This window comes from Cryptomeria japonica, chromosome 8 (assembly GCF_030272615.1).
Source record: "Cryptomeria japonica chromosome 8, Sugi_1.0, whole genome shotgun sequence".
NCBI lineage: Eukaryota > Viridiplantae > Streptophyta > Pinopsida > Cupressales > Cupressaceae > Cryptomeria > Cryptomeria japonica.
This window is the reverse complement of record NC_081412.1, coordinates 425,790,538-425,807,711: the sequence shown is the minus strand read 5'-3', so window position 1 is coordinate 425,807,711 and position 17,174 is coordinate 425,790,538. Positions and strand designations below refer to the sequence as shown.

The window sequence follows — 17,174 nt, the reverse complement described above, 5'->3', positions numbered from 1 at the left end:
TCTTTCTTTGATTAGGTCTTCAACTGCCCTCCTTGCTTCAAGTTCTTGGCTCATACGGATTGTTAGGGCTTCAAGTTCTCTCCTCAGATTTAACTTTTCAACATTCAGTTTTTCCACTTCTTCAGCCAGTGCATCAATGTTGGCCTCATCTGAAGAACTACTATCAGAGATCTCCAATAGTTGCTCAGTCAGTTCTCTCCTTTTAACTTTTGAAGCTTTAAATCTGACCCTTAGGGTTTCAAGCTCTTCCTTGGTTGCATCAAGCACTCTAGCCATCTCTAAATAACTCATATCCCCCATAGTGGCTTTAGGGTTTCCTTCCAGGCGATTAAGCCTTAAGGAAGTTAGGCTCTGATACCAATTGATAGACTTATAAAGCACTTAGAGGGGGGGTGAATCAGAGACAGCAAAAACAATACCACTTCTAACATAGACCGGTAAAAGCAATTAACCAGTTTACTTAAAACTATGCATGCAATCCAAAGTGATATTAAAGCATCCACAACAAGTAAAACATCCACCATAACACAAGTGTTTATACATGGAAAACCCAACTGGGAAAAACCACGGTGAGATGGGACTCACAAGTTAACTATCTGCAGTAATAGGTAACTGACCGGTTAAGGTCTACAAAGTGCTCAGTTAGGAGCAAATCCTATTAAAGATCTGTTGTGACGTATTCACACATCGTGCCATTGCAAATGGGGACCCCTACTTTTTTTGCTTTCTGGGGTTTGCTTTCTAGGTTTTTAGGGTTTGTTTGTTAGCCTTTGCATGCTGAGTGTTGCCAAAGGGATCACTAGGATGGCAGGTTCTGCTTGAGCCAGGGTGAGTCCACAGGGCCCCAAAATTAGGGTTTCTTTGAGAGCCTTCCTTAGGGCCTGGTTTTGCTCTTGTTGCTAATTGTGTCTTGCTTGGTGAGTGATATCATCTTTGAAGGTCTGAGTTAAGTCGAGTTGGTCAGTGATGAAGTCTGGAATGTCATCCTGGTCTTGAAATACCCAGAAATTTGGCTAAGTCTGGAATGTCATCCTGATCCTGAAATTTGACTAAGTCTGGAAAACTGAAGAATCCTCCAAAAACTAGATTTTGCATTATAACTTCTAGAGGTCCGAAACCACTCTCAAACATCCTGACAGTATATATGGAATATAACTTAAAGTATAAGAACTTATACTTAAATGTTATATTCCATACATGAATCCTGACAAAGAGACCAAAATGTCAAATTTCGCTCCTGACCCTTCCAAAGGGTCTAGAGCGAAATTCTCCATAAGACATTCTAGTTTGACCCAAACTTAGAACCAACTCATTCCCAGGCATTATTGAGGGCAAATCACTTGTTTGGATGAAGAAATGTGAGGAATGAAGTCAAGTTTTGAGCCTAAATGTGAATTTCGCTCCTGACCCTTCCAAAGGGTCCAGAGCGAAATTCTCCCTAGACACCTTTTTCTCCTTGTTTGCATTGGAAACCTTGATTCCTTGGGCATGGTAAGGGCAAATTAACATATTCTTGCCTTAGGAAGTGATTTGAGGTGTTTGAAAGTGTGGATTTTGTCTAAAGCATGAATTTCACTCCTGACCCTTCCAAAGGGTCCAAAGCAAAATTCACCTTTTCCTCTATTTTTGCTCTTTCATATGGCCAAGTTCTGGATTTTTGAGGCATAGTTGAGGAGAATTGGATGCATGTTTGCCTTGGAGAGGAGGTTTAAGACTACAAAGTGATGGAAATTAGCCTAGAGGAGGAATTTCACTCCTGACCCTTCCAAAGGGTCCAGAGCAAAATCTTCCATTTGACTTCTATCCTGCCTAAAATGATGAATAGAGATTGAAAGGACCTTGAAATTGATCAAGTTTGAGAGAGAATTGGATAAATCAAGATTTTTGCTCCTGACCCTTCCAAAGGGTCCAGAGCGAAATCCTCATAATCCTCATTTCCTTCCTAATTTTGGCTAAGTGTTGGTCTCTAAGGCATGTTGGAAGGTGGATTGGTATGTTCTTTCCTTGAGAGGGAGTTGGATGCTTTGAAAGATGAGATGTCAAGCCTAGAGTGTGAATTTCGCTCCTGACCCTTCCAAAGGGTCCAGAGCGAAATTCCCCAAAACCACTCTTTCCCTCAATTTTATGCCTAGTCTAGGGTGGTTCAAGGTGAATTAGGATTGGGAGTGTCCTTAGGTGTGACTTTGACTTGCCAATGATTATCAAATTTGAAGGAATTGAACCAAATCATGAATTTCACTCCTGGCCCTTCCAAAGGGTCTAGAGCGAAATTCCTAAAATCACCTATTTTCCTTGCAAATCAAGTCAAACTTTGGGTTTTTATAGCTTGGCTGGGTGTGAAGAAGTGTTGTTTTTCCTTTTGGAGCTGATTGAGATTGAAAGAATGAGGAAGTAAGCTCAAAACAAGATTTTCGCTCCTGACCCTTCTAAAGGGTCCAGAGTGAAAATCCTAAAACTCATCCTATCCTCCAGATTTGTGTCAAGACAAACCTTGATCAAGGTGAAATGGGCTTGGAGATACCCCTAGGCATGCCTTTGAATGGCTTGTGGTCGCCAATGATGAAGATTTTTGAGCTTAGACTAGAATTTCGCTCCTGACCCTTCCAAAGGGTCCAGGGCGAAATCCCTTTTAGGTCCTGTCCCTGGCCATGGTTTTTAGCGAAATTCTCCTTTTTAGCCATTTTGAGGTCAAGCAAGTGTTGTTATGTTGAGAGATAGATCCAAAGGTAAGAATCAAGTAAGAACAAAGTGTGAGGAATGGAGTTGAGTGAGGGAAAACAAGCAAAGAGAGAAATTCACTCCTGACCCTTCCAAAGGGTCCATAGCGAAATTCTCCAAATCAACCATTATCTCCTTGAGTGAAGCTAAAACTTTGATACCTATGGCATGGTTGAAGGTGGAGTGAGGTATTCTTGCCTTGTAGGGTGAATTGAGGTAAAGGAAGTGTAAGATCAAGCCTAAAACTTGAATTTTGCTCCTAACCCTTCCAAAGGGTCTAGAGCGAAATTCTCAAAATGTCATTTTTCCTTCAAGTTTGTGCTAGGCCAGGACGGTGATCAAGGCGAATTGGACTTGAAGATGGCCATAGGCATGTGTTTCAATAGGTTTTGAGTCCAAGAGGTAAGGATTTTGAGCTAAGGAATGAATTTCGCTCCTGACCCTTCCAAAGGGTCCAAGGGAAATCCTCGATTTCACCTAACTTGCTCATGATGAAGGTCAAAGTATGAATCCCTAGGCCTTTGAGAAGCTAAAGCTATCATATGTTTGCCTTAGGAGGAATTTTGGAGTAAGCAAGTAATAGAATTATCCTGGAATGCAAAAATCGCTCCTGACCCTTCCAAAGGGTCCAGGGCGAAATTCTTATAGGGCCTGTCCTTGGAGAGGATAATTAACGAAATTCCACTTTGATGTCTTCTCACTAATAATTTAAGGTGGAAAATGCTTTGTTGAAATGAATATGTCATATGTGCTTGATCACCTTTGGTTTATTTTGCAGATGGAGAAAACCAGGCCAGGGCAAGGACGACCTCTTCCAGTCCATCATCATCAAGGACGTTCCATGTACAAAAAGGGAGGATTCAAGGCGCTTTGAAGTGTTGGAAGACTCAATGAGTTCAAGGAATTGCCAGCTACCTCCAGAACCTTCACTTCGCCACACTAAGGAACCACAAGATGACAAAGGAAGGCGATGCTAGCATTTCAAGGAAAGGTACACCATCCATCCAGCACATCAAAGACAAAGGAGGTCAAAGCAAGGGTTCGTTGAAGAAGCAAATAGTTTCAGAAGAGTTAATTAAGGTTAGCTTCTCAGCATCATCAAATTGAACATCAACCAAGTTACAAGTGTCAGACAAGGTGGCATCCCAGTCATCACTCCTCCAGTCGGATTGGTCCACCTCAGCATGACCAGATTCAATGCACCTAATTTACTAGAGGCGGCACAAACTTCGATGTACCTACCCCGACTTCTTATTGGTCCTCACCCTTGGAATGTAATTTTCTCATTGGCTAGAAGAAGTTTGTTGTAACAAACCCTAATTAGGGTTTCTATCTTGTAATCCTAGCCATTGATTCTAAATCAATCAAAGTAGTCTATTTGTAAAGGGTTTCCCTATATAAAGCCTTGGCTCCTCATTTGTAAAGGTTAATAATTGTTGGTTAATAGAGAATAGATAGTAGTGAATAGTCAAAGAGTAGGAAATAGTTAGAGTAGAATAGAAACAGAAGGCAAAGATTATTGCCAAGATGTTGTTGTAAAGGACTTGTAGAGTTCATTGAAGAAATGGTGAATTCTATGGGTCGATTCAACAATTTGCATGGTCTCTATACTTCTCAAGTTTGATTTCATGTTATTAGATGAGTGGAAGAAATGTGTATGATCGATGGTGAAATTTGTATATCCATACTACTAGCAGTTTGTTGATTGCAAACTTGCCTTGTGTAGTCAGTAGTCAACTGGAATCATTCAGCTTAAGCTTAACTTCAATTGTCGCTTCTTCATTGATATGCATCAGCCTGATGGTGTCCATGCTTGTAGCGGTGATCTGAACATCATAAAGCTTTCCTCAGAAGATCGCACTAACCTTGTGGAGATGGTCCTGGGATGTCAAAGCAAGACTTAGTTAGAATTTCATCAAAGGTCATTCATTGCTCTTACATTCTTAGTATTAGAAATAGATCCCGTTTCAACCTTTCTCCTTTTTCCTTTTTTTTCAAAATCTAGGACCAATGAAATTCCACATTCCAGTAATATCCAAAGCAAATCAAACGCTCAGGCAGTCAAATGTAAGTCCCCTTGTGATTCCAGCAAAATCACATCGTACCACAAAGAGCTTATCCACACATAGAGAACCTACATACAAGAACCTTGGAGTTGCCTCGATTGATCCTTCGGCAAGATCTTCAGCACTCGGGAAACTTTGTTCAAGAGAGGATAAGGTGCCTTTAGGTATTTTATTCTGTGTTCGCATGTGTACATAAAACACATCAACAAGATCCCAAAGCCCTGTTAGGAGCTATACCTGATTAAAGGTAGTACCTTGTTAGGAGTAACCTCAATAGAGGATTTCAAACCCAAACTAATGGATCACCTAGTTAGAGGATCTGTACAATGAAGCTTGTTAGAGCTTACCCGATTAGGGGATTTAACTATTGTAGTGATTAGAAAACAACAGGTGGTATGATCTAGAAATAGCACATCTTTCTTGTATAGATCCTCTTTTGCTCACTCAATACTGCATCACCGACATACTCTACAATTCCTTCAATAAATCGCATCAACTCATCACTTGTATCTCGCATCATAAAAATAGTTCATCACAATGTCATTTTATAGACATTAGATTTCATGTCGGCTTAGGAATCTCATCACAATGTCCTAGGTGCAGTGTATCTAGACAATCTTACATAGCACATCACATAATACCGCCAAATCTGTCGGTTAGGGATAACTCATCACGACCGGTGATAACTCATCACACAATCAATGAAACCGGTTGGAACACCAATACCAGTTGAGAGTTAACCTCTTCCAACTCATAGACCGATTGTCCTCCATTTGCTTCCTTGTTTACTGGTTGTCTACATATACCAGTTAGACACCTTCAAAACCGTTTGAACTTCTCTATACAAATGATACCGATTTGCATTACAAAGACTTAGGAGTAGTACCGGTTTGTCTTAACTAAGATGACTATGACAATGTGAACATATGTGTGTGTATATATGTGCCATCAATGACAACACATAAAGTCATCTATTACAAATATCATCATCAAGCCAACACTCCTAAATTTAAAAGAGATTCTTGAATGACCAAAATTACCAAGACAATTCAAATTGACAGAGAGAAAATTTTGTATTGGTTTTCCATTACTATACAGGGATTTAGACTTTGCAAAGCACCCACAAATCAGATGCTTGCATTTACAATTGAAATTCCATAAAACCAGCAGCCAATAGGGTACTAATGACAGTTTGCAAGCTCAAATATTTAACCAAACTAAAAGATTCCTCTCCACTCCATATCTACATGCTTTTGTATAATGCAGGCATGAACCTCCCAGCTTAAGAAAACCATATATATGGCATTTCAGTTGCTTGGTGGAAGGTTTATCATGTATCATTTGTCATAAAAGAAATTCAGTGACAAGAATAGGCCTACATGTTTGTTGCAAACCTAGACTTTCGGTGATGTGCCTGAAATCATTGAAAGCCTCAGGGCCCAGGCCATATCATTTGTTTCAGAACATTGTAGGGAAACTTGAAATAAATAAAAGCAGGGACTAAGAATATGAGATCAAAGTGATAACATAAATTGTTACAGATTAAAATGAAAAGGTTACAAACTGACAAGTTGTACATTTTATGTGAGCTTATAAAACAAATCCATGAATCCAATGAACAAAAACTGGCACAATTACAAACTGGTCTACAACTCAATGAACCATGCCTACTAAAACTATTTTATACATGTGAATATATTATCATCTAGGAACATGCATTGTTAGCCAGATCTCATCTTTAAAGACTAACCTAGTACTAAATCAGCTCCAAAATATTCTCATGAGTGGAATTGATTTAAAGTTGAGATGTTATTCTGTTTCTAACAAGAATTGCACAAGAACAATCAAAATAAGTATTGTGTATAAATAATACTTGTAATTCTTTGTCCAATCAAGGAAAACAAGGTAACATTAGCTGACTTACTGATACTTTACTACAGCCACAGTTGTAAATCAACTATTGGAAGATTGGAACATCCTAGAATAAGCACTTTTCTCCTGCTTTTGTCTATCCATAATCTGGAAAGCCAATGATCCTCATTAATATATGATTTATGATGCATTTGAACTTGTAAATGTCTTCTTTAATAGTGAAAGAGGTTTAGCACAAAATTAGTTTGCAGTCCATCAATCCATAACCACACATTTTATCATTCAATTGTCAAATCCTACTCAATAATTACTAATCTGGATATAAAAGCTTACTTTCTTCTTTGCATCTTTAAGCTCCTTGTTAATGTTTTCTGTAGATAGACAACAAATGAATAAGACACAGAAAGAGTCGTTTCTCCTTTAAAAACAACGGACAGAAAAGGTTCAGCGCAAGCATAGCTATTGATATGAAAATCTAATACTCCGAATGTTCTTAATTGTTTACTTTAGTCAGAAGAGAATTGGAGAGAGAGAGAGAGAGTACTATCATTGGGCTCAAATTCCAAAGCTTTCATAAAGCTCCCAATAGCAGAATCCACATCATTGAGAGCCATATATGCCTGGAGAAAGCAAATGCAAGTTAAAATGTTTGTGATGAAAATTCTCCACAAGAAGAGGACCTTCTAGGAAAAAGGCCCAATAGTTAAAATTAACTAATAATAATGGTCCACCCTAGAATGTTACTAGGTAAGCTAATTGGGCACCTTGTGAGTCAGAGTATTTCATTAAAATAGAACATTTATTTTTGCAAACTGAAAATCAAGTGATGAATGAATTTTAACAATTTGAAAGAAACGATTCAGAATAAATACTAATGAGGATTCTAAAGAGTAAACAACAGTTTAAAGTACATATTTCTACATGTAATATTAGATGATAAGTCTCAATGGCAATACGCTAGAATTTGTTTAATTTTGAGTAAAAATATTTTGATATTGATAAAAGGAAGATTACATCCAGCTGAAGCACTGAGGCAAAGACAGTGAGCTTAGAACATTTACAGACAATGTAAGAAAAGAAACTTACGTGATTGTAAATAATATGTATGAACATTTGTTGTTTGATAGCTAGTATGTTCGCATAAGTTTGCCTGTTTATACCACAAATAAATTGAACAAATGCAACCATAGGAATGGATGTCCCATTTGTTCTCATTTCCCAGAGGATGCCAGGCAGAAATTTCGGCATGATGGAATGGAATGGTGGCAAGGCAGGAGGAATTCTATTTGGTCAGAATTGAATTGGATTGTAAAAACACCTTTGCGAAGATCATGTCACCTATGGCTCAAACAGCTAGACAGTAGACCCTAATACGCCATACACAACTTAACAAACAGAAAGTCCAAGAGAAAATGTAACAATTGATTGTTATAATGGCAGCTATCAAGCTGTAATGTTTCCCTCTTATCAGAATACTTGCATGCTGGTGGAAGAATTAATATTTGTCTTAGATCATCCTCCAATCTCTATGTGATGATCCTAAGTTGGACAGCAAGCTTCCTTACAAACTTGATGTCTCTTTGCTAGAATCCAAAGTGAAATGACCTTAACAGATTTTAATATAAATTATTTACCACTTTTTGATCACCAAGATCCCATGAGGGCAAGGTGAGATACTGAAAGGAATAACAAGAGAAAGAAGTAAAATGAAATCCAAGTAAGTTATTATTGATTGAAGTAAAATTTACCAAAATAAAAGAGAAGCTTGTAAGCAATCACCCAAACATGAAGGGGAGACACAAGAACTTTTGAAAGGGGAAAAGCAAAGAAAAACCCCTTGTGTATTATGAATGAAGAGAGAGAGAGAGAGAGAGAGAGAGAGAGAGAGAGAAGCTCATTACAATAATATCATGAGGTCAATAATAAGAGGAGAAGCATCTCTTAAATAGAGATGAGGAGAGGAGTTACAAAGTAACTCCCATTTCTATGAATGCCAGCATTCACACAATATGTGGGTGCAAAGTGTCAACATCCTCTTAAGGAGGAAATCTAATAGTCCACATATTTGGAATAAATAAAATGTTATGAGAACTCAAATAAGACAAAGGACTTGTAGGGATACCTTAGGAATATTCCTACAAGTAAAAAATAAAAGAAAATTAACTTTACCAAGTAAAGATTAATTCCTAACAAATACAAAGAGCAAATATTATCATTCAACATTTTTTAATCACCATGATTCTATAAGGATGAGGTGAGAGCATAGAGTGGATGAATAATAATTTCTCTGTATCTTATTTTACCAAATAGCAATATTTGAAAGATATAGCAATAGGTTACATGAACAATGGAAATCTTTACAAATATGTTAGGGCTGAGAATTAATATTCAAATATCCTGGAATATCTCAAATAGACAACATGTAAATATGAATCAAATTTGCCATCACAATATGCTATTGCTCCAAATACAAATACATGTTGGAAAACAAAACAAAAGCTTTCAACATAAATATAGCCTCTGAATGAGATTTCCTTCAGTAAACTAAAGAAGTTTCATCCTTCAATTTCAAAATCCAAGGGTTTCATCCTTGAATTGATAATTGAACACAAAGCTCAAGCTATGACATAAATTATATGAAAATGGCAACTGTTTCAAAGGTTAGGCAAGCACCTTATTTTATAGCAATAGGAGAGCAAAAATTCCAACACCCTATTCCTTCTTCAAAATAGTAATTGAACAATAAAATATTAATGAGATTCTCTCCTGAAAATAGCCCCACTTTGTCTTGCAACTCCTCATCAATTTCTTGTCATAGAATCTGTTATGATGAAGGTAACAAGCATCCAAGGGTTTACAACACCCTTTTATGAAAACTTGCTATGCCAAAAGCTGAAACTAAATATCATTTTATATGCTTCTAATGTCCCAACTCATGGCTCTTTCATATTTCTTCATCCTTATCAGAAAATAAAGTTTGAGCCTACATAAATTGCTTTGATTAAAAGGGGAAATTACAAGTCCCCTTCTTGAAATTGCTTGCCGACAAGCAAAGTAGAGTTGGATGTTCGAATATCTCTAGTCCCTCTCAAGTAGCATCTTCAACAAGTAGGCTGTTTCAAACAATTGGATAATCTATGATGGTTTAGTTCCTTAGTTTCTTCACTTGGGTATCAATGATGGCACTTGGCACCAATATGAGTTTCTCTTCACCCAAGGGTGGTAGATCAACTAACAATGTAACATGCTAAGTTTCCTTTTGAAGCAAGACATGGGAATCATTGTAGTCCAAATGTCATCTGAAACCTCCAACTCATAAGCCACCTTACCAACCCTTCTCACAACTATATAAGGTTCATATAAACAACATTTGAGCTTTTTATCCCTACCTCACTTAATAAAAATTTGCCTCTAAGGTTGTAGGCATAGAAAGACCATGAGTTCAGCCTCAAATGACCTCTCAATACGGTGTTGATTTGCATTAAAAAATTGTTTATATTTGTCATGGTCCTGCCATAATAAGCAAGATCACAGCATTATTATATAGGATCGCTGCTTTAAACCCTTGGTAAATTCAGAATATAAAAGAAGTGATTCTCCTAAGGGGGTCGATAGGGATTTGTTAGGCAGAGATTCCTTAATTAAAAGCTATGAAAGGTGTAACCAAAAGCAGAGAGTTAGTAAGGGGGTGTAAACTTTGTAAAGGTCATGACTTTTCATCCAACAATAGAGGATATAAAAAGGAGATTGGCTCATTTGTGAAGGGGGTATGTGTTGACGTGTATTTTGTACACAGCCTAACACAGAATAAAATACCTAAGGGTATCTTATCCTCTCTTGAGAAAAAGTCTCTAACTGCTGAAGATTCGCTTAAAGGATCAGTTAGGATGACTCCAAGGTTCCTTTTAGTAGGGTCTCTACATGTGGATAAGCTCGCCGTGGTATGATGTGATTTGCTGGAATCACAAGGGGACTTACATTTGGTGATTGAACTTCCGATCTGCTTTGCTAGAACACAAGCTCTCACTAACTTAGATTAAAAAAAGGGAAAAAGGAAGGGGGTGAAGAGAGGATCTAATCCTAATACTAAGAATGTAGGAGCAATGATTTGATTTTTGATGAAACTCCAACTAGGTCTTGTTTTGACATCAATGGAACATCTACACAAGGCTAGTGCGATCTTCTAAGGGAAGCTTTATGATGTTCAAATCATCACCACAGCTTAGACACCATCAAGTTGATGCATATCAATGAAGAAGCGACAAATTGAAATTGAGCTTAGGCTGAATGATTCCAGTTGACTACGCAAGGCAAGTCTGCAATCAACAAACTGCTAGTAGTATGGATGTACGAATTCCACCATTAATCAATCGCATTTCCTCCATTCATCTAATCATCTACCATCTAGGATTGAAGACTCAACAAGAAACCATGCAAATTGCAAGAAACGACACACTTCACCATTACTTCAATGAAAATGGAGTTTGTTTACAATCAATGGCAACAATTTCTTGCCTTGTCCTCCTATTCTACTCTAATTGCTTCCAACTATTCTCTAACTATTCTAACTATTTACATACTATCTCTAACAATTGCTAATTAGCCTTTACAAATGAAATGCCAGGGCTTATATAGTGCCCACAATACAATTTGATGGCTTAGATCAATTCAAGATCAATGGCCAAGATTCAACAATGAAAACCCTAATTAGGGTTTGTTACAACCATTACATAACATTTAATGCTTGACCAATGACAAAATTGTATTGCTTGGACACATGTCCCTTCTAGAAAAATCGACCAATGGATAGCCGGGGTAGGTACATCGGAGTTTGTGCCACCTTCCATGAGTTAAGTACATTGAATCTGGACATGCTGAGGTGGACCACACTGACTGGAGGAGTGATGACTGGGATGCCACCTCATCTAACACTTGGAACTTGGTAGATATTCAACTTGATATTGTTGAGAAGCTTGCTTTAATTAATCCATCTGGAACTATTTACTTCTTCAACGAGCCCTTGTTCTAACTCCCTGTGTCCTTGATGTGCAGGATGATGTACCTCGCCTTGGAACGCTGGATTGAAAGAAGTCACTCCTGTCCTTGCTTGATCGTCCCGGTGAAGATCGTCCTTGATTTGGCTTGATTTTCCTTGATGAGATCTCCATTTGATGCCTACACAACATTTCAAAATTAGCAACATGATTTTGCAATATGTAACATAGATTAAATTAATTTTAGGAAACTTCATGATTAGTCCTTGAATTATCATTTCCTAAATGACGATTGAGCTAATACAATTCAAAATTCAAAATTCAAGCTTAAGGCAATGACGATCAAAATTCGAAATTAAAACAAGAGATCTTGCCATACCTTACTTGAGAGCTTAACTCTAAAATGCCAAAATAAAGGAATTCGCCTAGGCAAAAATCAAAATTTGATGGCTTCGACGTGATCTTGAAGGATAATGAACGTCCTCTTTGTCCATTCGCCACCCTTGGGGATATCTTTGATGTGTTCCTCAATGTCCTTGGCAAGTTCGCCTAACTTGAAACTCGAACTCCTTTGATAATGCTTGCACCTTCCCTTTGAAATTCGCTCCTCCTCTTGAATGATAATTTCGCCCTTCCTTTGTATGAAATTCGCTCCTCTTTAGCCTTCTCCAAGTCGCATATGAGAGATGATAAATGATGATGTGAAAATGAAATAAACACCTTCCTTTATAAGCGCTCACCTTCATATTGACCTTAGGCCGACTTTGGTGAATAAGGCAAATTTAAAATAAGTTTAAAAGGCCGACCTTGACAAAATAAACCCAAGCGCTCAACTTGATTTTATAATTAATTAACTTTATGCCTTTATAATTAATTTTTTTTATTTTTAATAGGCAAAATTAATTAATAAATGTTATGCGTTATTTTTAAATGCCACTTAATTAAATTTTCAAAACCTATCGAATTTAGCATTTAAAAATAAATTCAAAAACTTGTTTGAATGCCAAAATTGGAGAATTGAGAAGAGTACAAACCTCATCGCCCTGGTCCCTGACTGAGGGACAGGAGCGATCCATCACCTTGGTCATGATTCTTGCAATTTTACGTCCAAAGTCTCCATCTCCACGTTGAATTTGCCATTTTCGCTAGGATTTTCGAACTTGAGTGTCTTGCTTATGTGAACAAATGTCTCTTATAACCATTATCGCCCTGGTCCCTTGGAGAGGGACAGGAGCGATCCTCATGTCCTGGCTCAAATTTGTAAACTTTTGATCTTCGTTCTTCGTTCATTGCCTTCCAAAGGACGTCCTTGACCTTGGCTATCCTTGCCTTGTCTTGGTTTTGAAGGAGCATGAGTGTTTTAATAAAAATCGCTTTGGTCCTTGTCCAAAGGACAGGAGCGATATAAGTTCCTTGCACAAATTGGTAACACTTTAACGTTCAAAACTCTTGCATATCATCTTCAAAAGACACCTTATACCTTGTGTGATCCCGAAAAACCCTGACTTGGCGTGAATTTGAAGGAAAATGAAGGATCCTAAGCAAATCGCCCTGGTCCCTTGGAGAGGGACAGGAGCGATATAGCTTCTATGTTCAATTTGAGGATCTTTTAACGTTTGAAGTCTTTGTATATCACCTTCTGATCATGCCTTGGACCTCATACGACCTTGCAAAACCTTGACCTTACGTGATTTTTGAGGGATTTGGCCAATATAATAAACATCGCTCTGGTCCCTTCCAGAGGGACAGGAGCGAACTTCAAGTTTTTGGGTTCATGCTTGCGTTCTCCAACTTGCAATTGTCCTCCTTGGGTAAAACGTGATCCCTTGATCTTCCTTAATCACTTGGTGCTTGTTAATCTTTCGAAATCTATGCCTTTATGCAAATTTCGCTCTGGTCCCTTCCTGAGGGACAGGAGCGAATTAGGTGTCTTGATGCAAATCTTTCACTTTGGTGATCTTCGTAACTTTGTGCTTGATTGAGACACTTTAAAACATCTTTGCCACCTTTTACTTCGCCTTGAAGTGTCTTGAATTTGGAGGAAAAGGCAACATAACTAAGATATCGCCCTGGTCCCTTGGAGAGGGACAGGAGCGAATTTGTACTTGTAGTCTCCATCACACTTCGCCAGCTTCCAAATTTATCTTCAACGGTCTCGTAATGTCCCCTTTCATTCATCCATGCCTTGGAATTCATTGTAACTTGGCAAGAAATTTGTCTAAGACAAAAATCGCCCTGGTCCTTGCCTGAGGGACAGGAGCGAACTTGGGCATTTGGGTCCCTTGTTGACGTTTGATAATCTTCAATTTGTCTTCAATGGGTTCAATTCATCTCCTTTCTTACCTTCAAACATAAAACTTGCTTGATCTTTGCCCAGATCGTACCTTATGAAGAATTTCGCTCTAGTCCTTCAGTGAGGGACAGGAGCGAATTTGACCCTCTAGGCAAAAACTTCATCATTTCATTGTTTTTGATCAAGTCTGGATGCTCTATCATGCTCATTTCGTCCTTCACCATGCCTTCGAGTATAAGTGACATTTCCTTCTATGTTTCTTCTTTCTTATACTTTAAGTTATATTCCATATATACTTTCAGGATGTTTGAGAGTGGTTTCAGACCTCCAGGAGTTATATTGCAAAATCTAATTTTTTGAGGTTTTTCAGTTTCCAGACTTAGTCAAATTCAGGATCAGGACATTCCAGACTTAGCCAAATTTTAGGATCAAGACATCACTCAAGCCGGACTTGCTATCCATGTGATCCCCTGGGCGACACTCAAAATGCAAAGGCCAGCTAACAAAAACCTAAAGAACAAACCCTAAAAAGCAAAAAAGCAAGGGTCCCCATTTGCAATGGGGCGATGTGTGAAAACGTCACAACAGTATGCAAGACATCTATTTGGAATAAGAACAAATTAGCAATTCAGATCATTTATAAGGATCAATCAAGGAGATTGTTCCTTGTATCAGAAAAGTCTGAAATATACATAGTTCCACAGAGTTTCCTGACAAGGGGATGCGGGGATGGGGGAACCAAGTGCCTAAATTTGGGGATGGCGATGGAGAAGTGGTGGGGGGACAATGAAGGAGCGGCAGTGGGGGGTTGTGCTAATATAAAAATTGAGGTGAATTGAAACCTTCAAGGCAAAATCTGCAATATAGCATCTCTATGAATGCCCCATGAAAGGCAAACTAGTTTTCATGAAGTTAAAGATTGAAATCAGTATGTAATGGCATGTGCCATATAGAAAGTGACCATTACATGCTCTCAATCATATTGAGGATGACCCAACTTAATTTTACTATTTGCAAGTATTTATAATAAATTATCAATGCGATTGGCTATGAGGAATATGCCATCATCTAAATATTAATGATACTATGATGTATTGATTTGAATACAAATAATGCAAGGATATATAATTTGAGCATCATATAGTTTCTTTGAAATTTGCATTGAATTCCCAGAATTGAGGACTCTCTTATTGACAATTTTTCAATACTTCGGTATTCTTTCTTGCATCCATGAGCTCTATGATACGATTTTGATCTAGATCCTCAGTTGGCCAACATCTCATTTGCATTATTGAAAATACTTGAGGAACATGGATCTCCTTTTTTGTGCATTTTTTGGCATTAGGAGCATCAAATGTGCATCTTAGAAGCTTTAAAAGGAAGGGTTTACATTTTTTTCTCACTAGCATCCTATTATACTTGCACTTTTCAATGTATTCTCAAGTTGTTTCTGTTGATTCTAAATTTTACTCTGAAAGCAAACAGCCTTATGGGAAATTCAGTGATGGGGGACCAATTGCACGAGACTCATTGAATGACCTCCGGGTTTGAGAAGCCGGCTCTTCCTTATGGTTTTGAGAAAACGGGAAGAGAAAAATACTCAAAACAACAAGATCTAAACTATTGAGGCGATACACCAGAGCCTCTTATAAAAACATTAACAACATATAAAACCCAAAGACATGTGGTTTTAAAGCACATTCAACAATCTACATATCTAAACAAAACCACAACTAAGATACAATCAAAATCCTTTGCAACATAAAAAAATATCAATCATGCATCTACCCGATAACAAGTGCAAAACATAGTTTAATCGGCAAAGTCTTAGATATATATTTCCAAAGTTATCAGAATCACAATGAAAGCACAGAAAACCATCAAAGCATGCTGAAAAGAGGGATCACAAAGGCCGCAGGCACAATTTGATTAACCTTCTTCAGAAAAACAGTAACAGCTAAAAGGCCAAAGATTATAACTAAGAAAACCTAATTGTTTCTTTTTGAAAGTTTTGAACCCCCCTAACAGGGAAAAAACAAGCATAAATAGACCCCACGGCTCTGCTAACGGCCCAAACATCTTCCAGCCAAGCACAACCGACCCTGAAACAAAAAAAACCATGTCGTGGCACCACCTAGAACACGCCCAGCAAAATGGCCTCCGAAGTTGTTACTCCCACCTAGTCGCAACGATCTTCAAATCCGTCTGAACAGAAAAACCATGTCGTGGCACTACCTGACAGACCACACACACCGGAGGACACGCGGAAGAATGGAGGGAACTCTATGGGAGAGCCTCCCAACCGAAATACTGCCAACAGCGCGGAGATGCCAGGTGTCTCCAACTTTCTCAAACCACAAGGCGGGGGCCAAAAGGAAAGCCGAGTCACCAGACCCGATCCATTTGTCACCTCCGCACTCTTTGAGACTTTGAAACATAAAACACGGGCTGTTGGGGCAACGCCGAGATGACACTTGGCCCGTACGTCAAGCGCAGCTGGAAAGCTAAAGAAAGAAAAGAAACATCCCGATCAAAAACTCACCCACGGACTTTAACTGAAAACAATGTGAACAATTTCCACATTCACATGGCTAGCATATCAGTGTTATTCATATTGTTAACATTTCAAATTAGCTTCATTCTTCACTATAACATACGAAAAAGGAATGCAAGTTGCTCAAATCAAACTTTCTTGAATTGCAATTCGAAATTCACAATCATCATTAGTGTGCATTACTTGTTGCTTTCAACTTAAAAAAATGTATAGACACCATTTCTCATATTCAAAGTGATTTTAACACAAGTAATAAATATGCATTAGGAATCTTTTGGCTAACTTCATATGTTTAGAGATATATCATTTTCTTGGGAATAATTCATTTGGAAAATTTGTGAATGAATTGCATACTGCTTTGTCTATTTGCATATAAAAACAACATGATAAGATAAAACGGACACACATGCCTGTTGACGCGGTGTTTTGTGACCACACCAACACAAAATAAAGTTTTCCAATGGTCACTTTATCCTCTCTTGATCAAAGTCCAATGTATGCTAAGATTGTGACAAGTTCATACAATTGACTCCAAGGTTCCGATTATGCAATGGATGTGAACTCAATTGGCTTGATGTGAAATGTTGGTAATCCAAGGGGACTTACGTTTGATCATTCTTTCACTTCTTTGTTGTGGCTAGAACTTCATCATCGGAGATGGCAATTTTGTGATGCTT

At 38.0% G+C, this 17,174-nt stretch overlaps 1 protein-coding gene across 6 annotated transcripts in view; it reads right to left on the bottom strand.

Moving 5' to 3' along the window:
* The window catches only part of LOC131075637 (peptidyl-prolyl cis-trans isomerase CYP40), a 77,229-nt gene that overhangs the window by 14,641 nt on the left and 45,414 nt on the right, over positions 1-17,174 (bottom strand). For 3 of the 6 annotated variants that reach the window (XM_058012476.2, XM_058012474.2, XM_058012473.2), the window contains exons 6-8: positions 7,201-7,276; positions 6,990-7,027; positions 6,709-6,803 (exon numbers count right to left, since the gene is read on the bottom strand). In XM_058012476.2, coding sequence (XP_057868459.1) covers positions 6,738-6,803; positions 6,990-7,027; positions 7,201-7,276 — 180 coding nt within the window. In that variant the 3' untranslated portion in view covers positions 6,709-6,737. Of the gene's footprint in view, positions 1-6,708; positions 6,804-6,989; positions 7,028-7,200; positions 7,277-17,174 lie in introns of those variants that run through there. The other 3 variants (XR_009113242.2, XR_009113243.2, XM_058012475.2) reach the window with 1 other exon arrangement.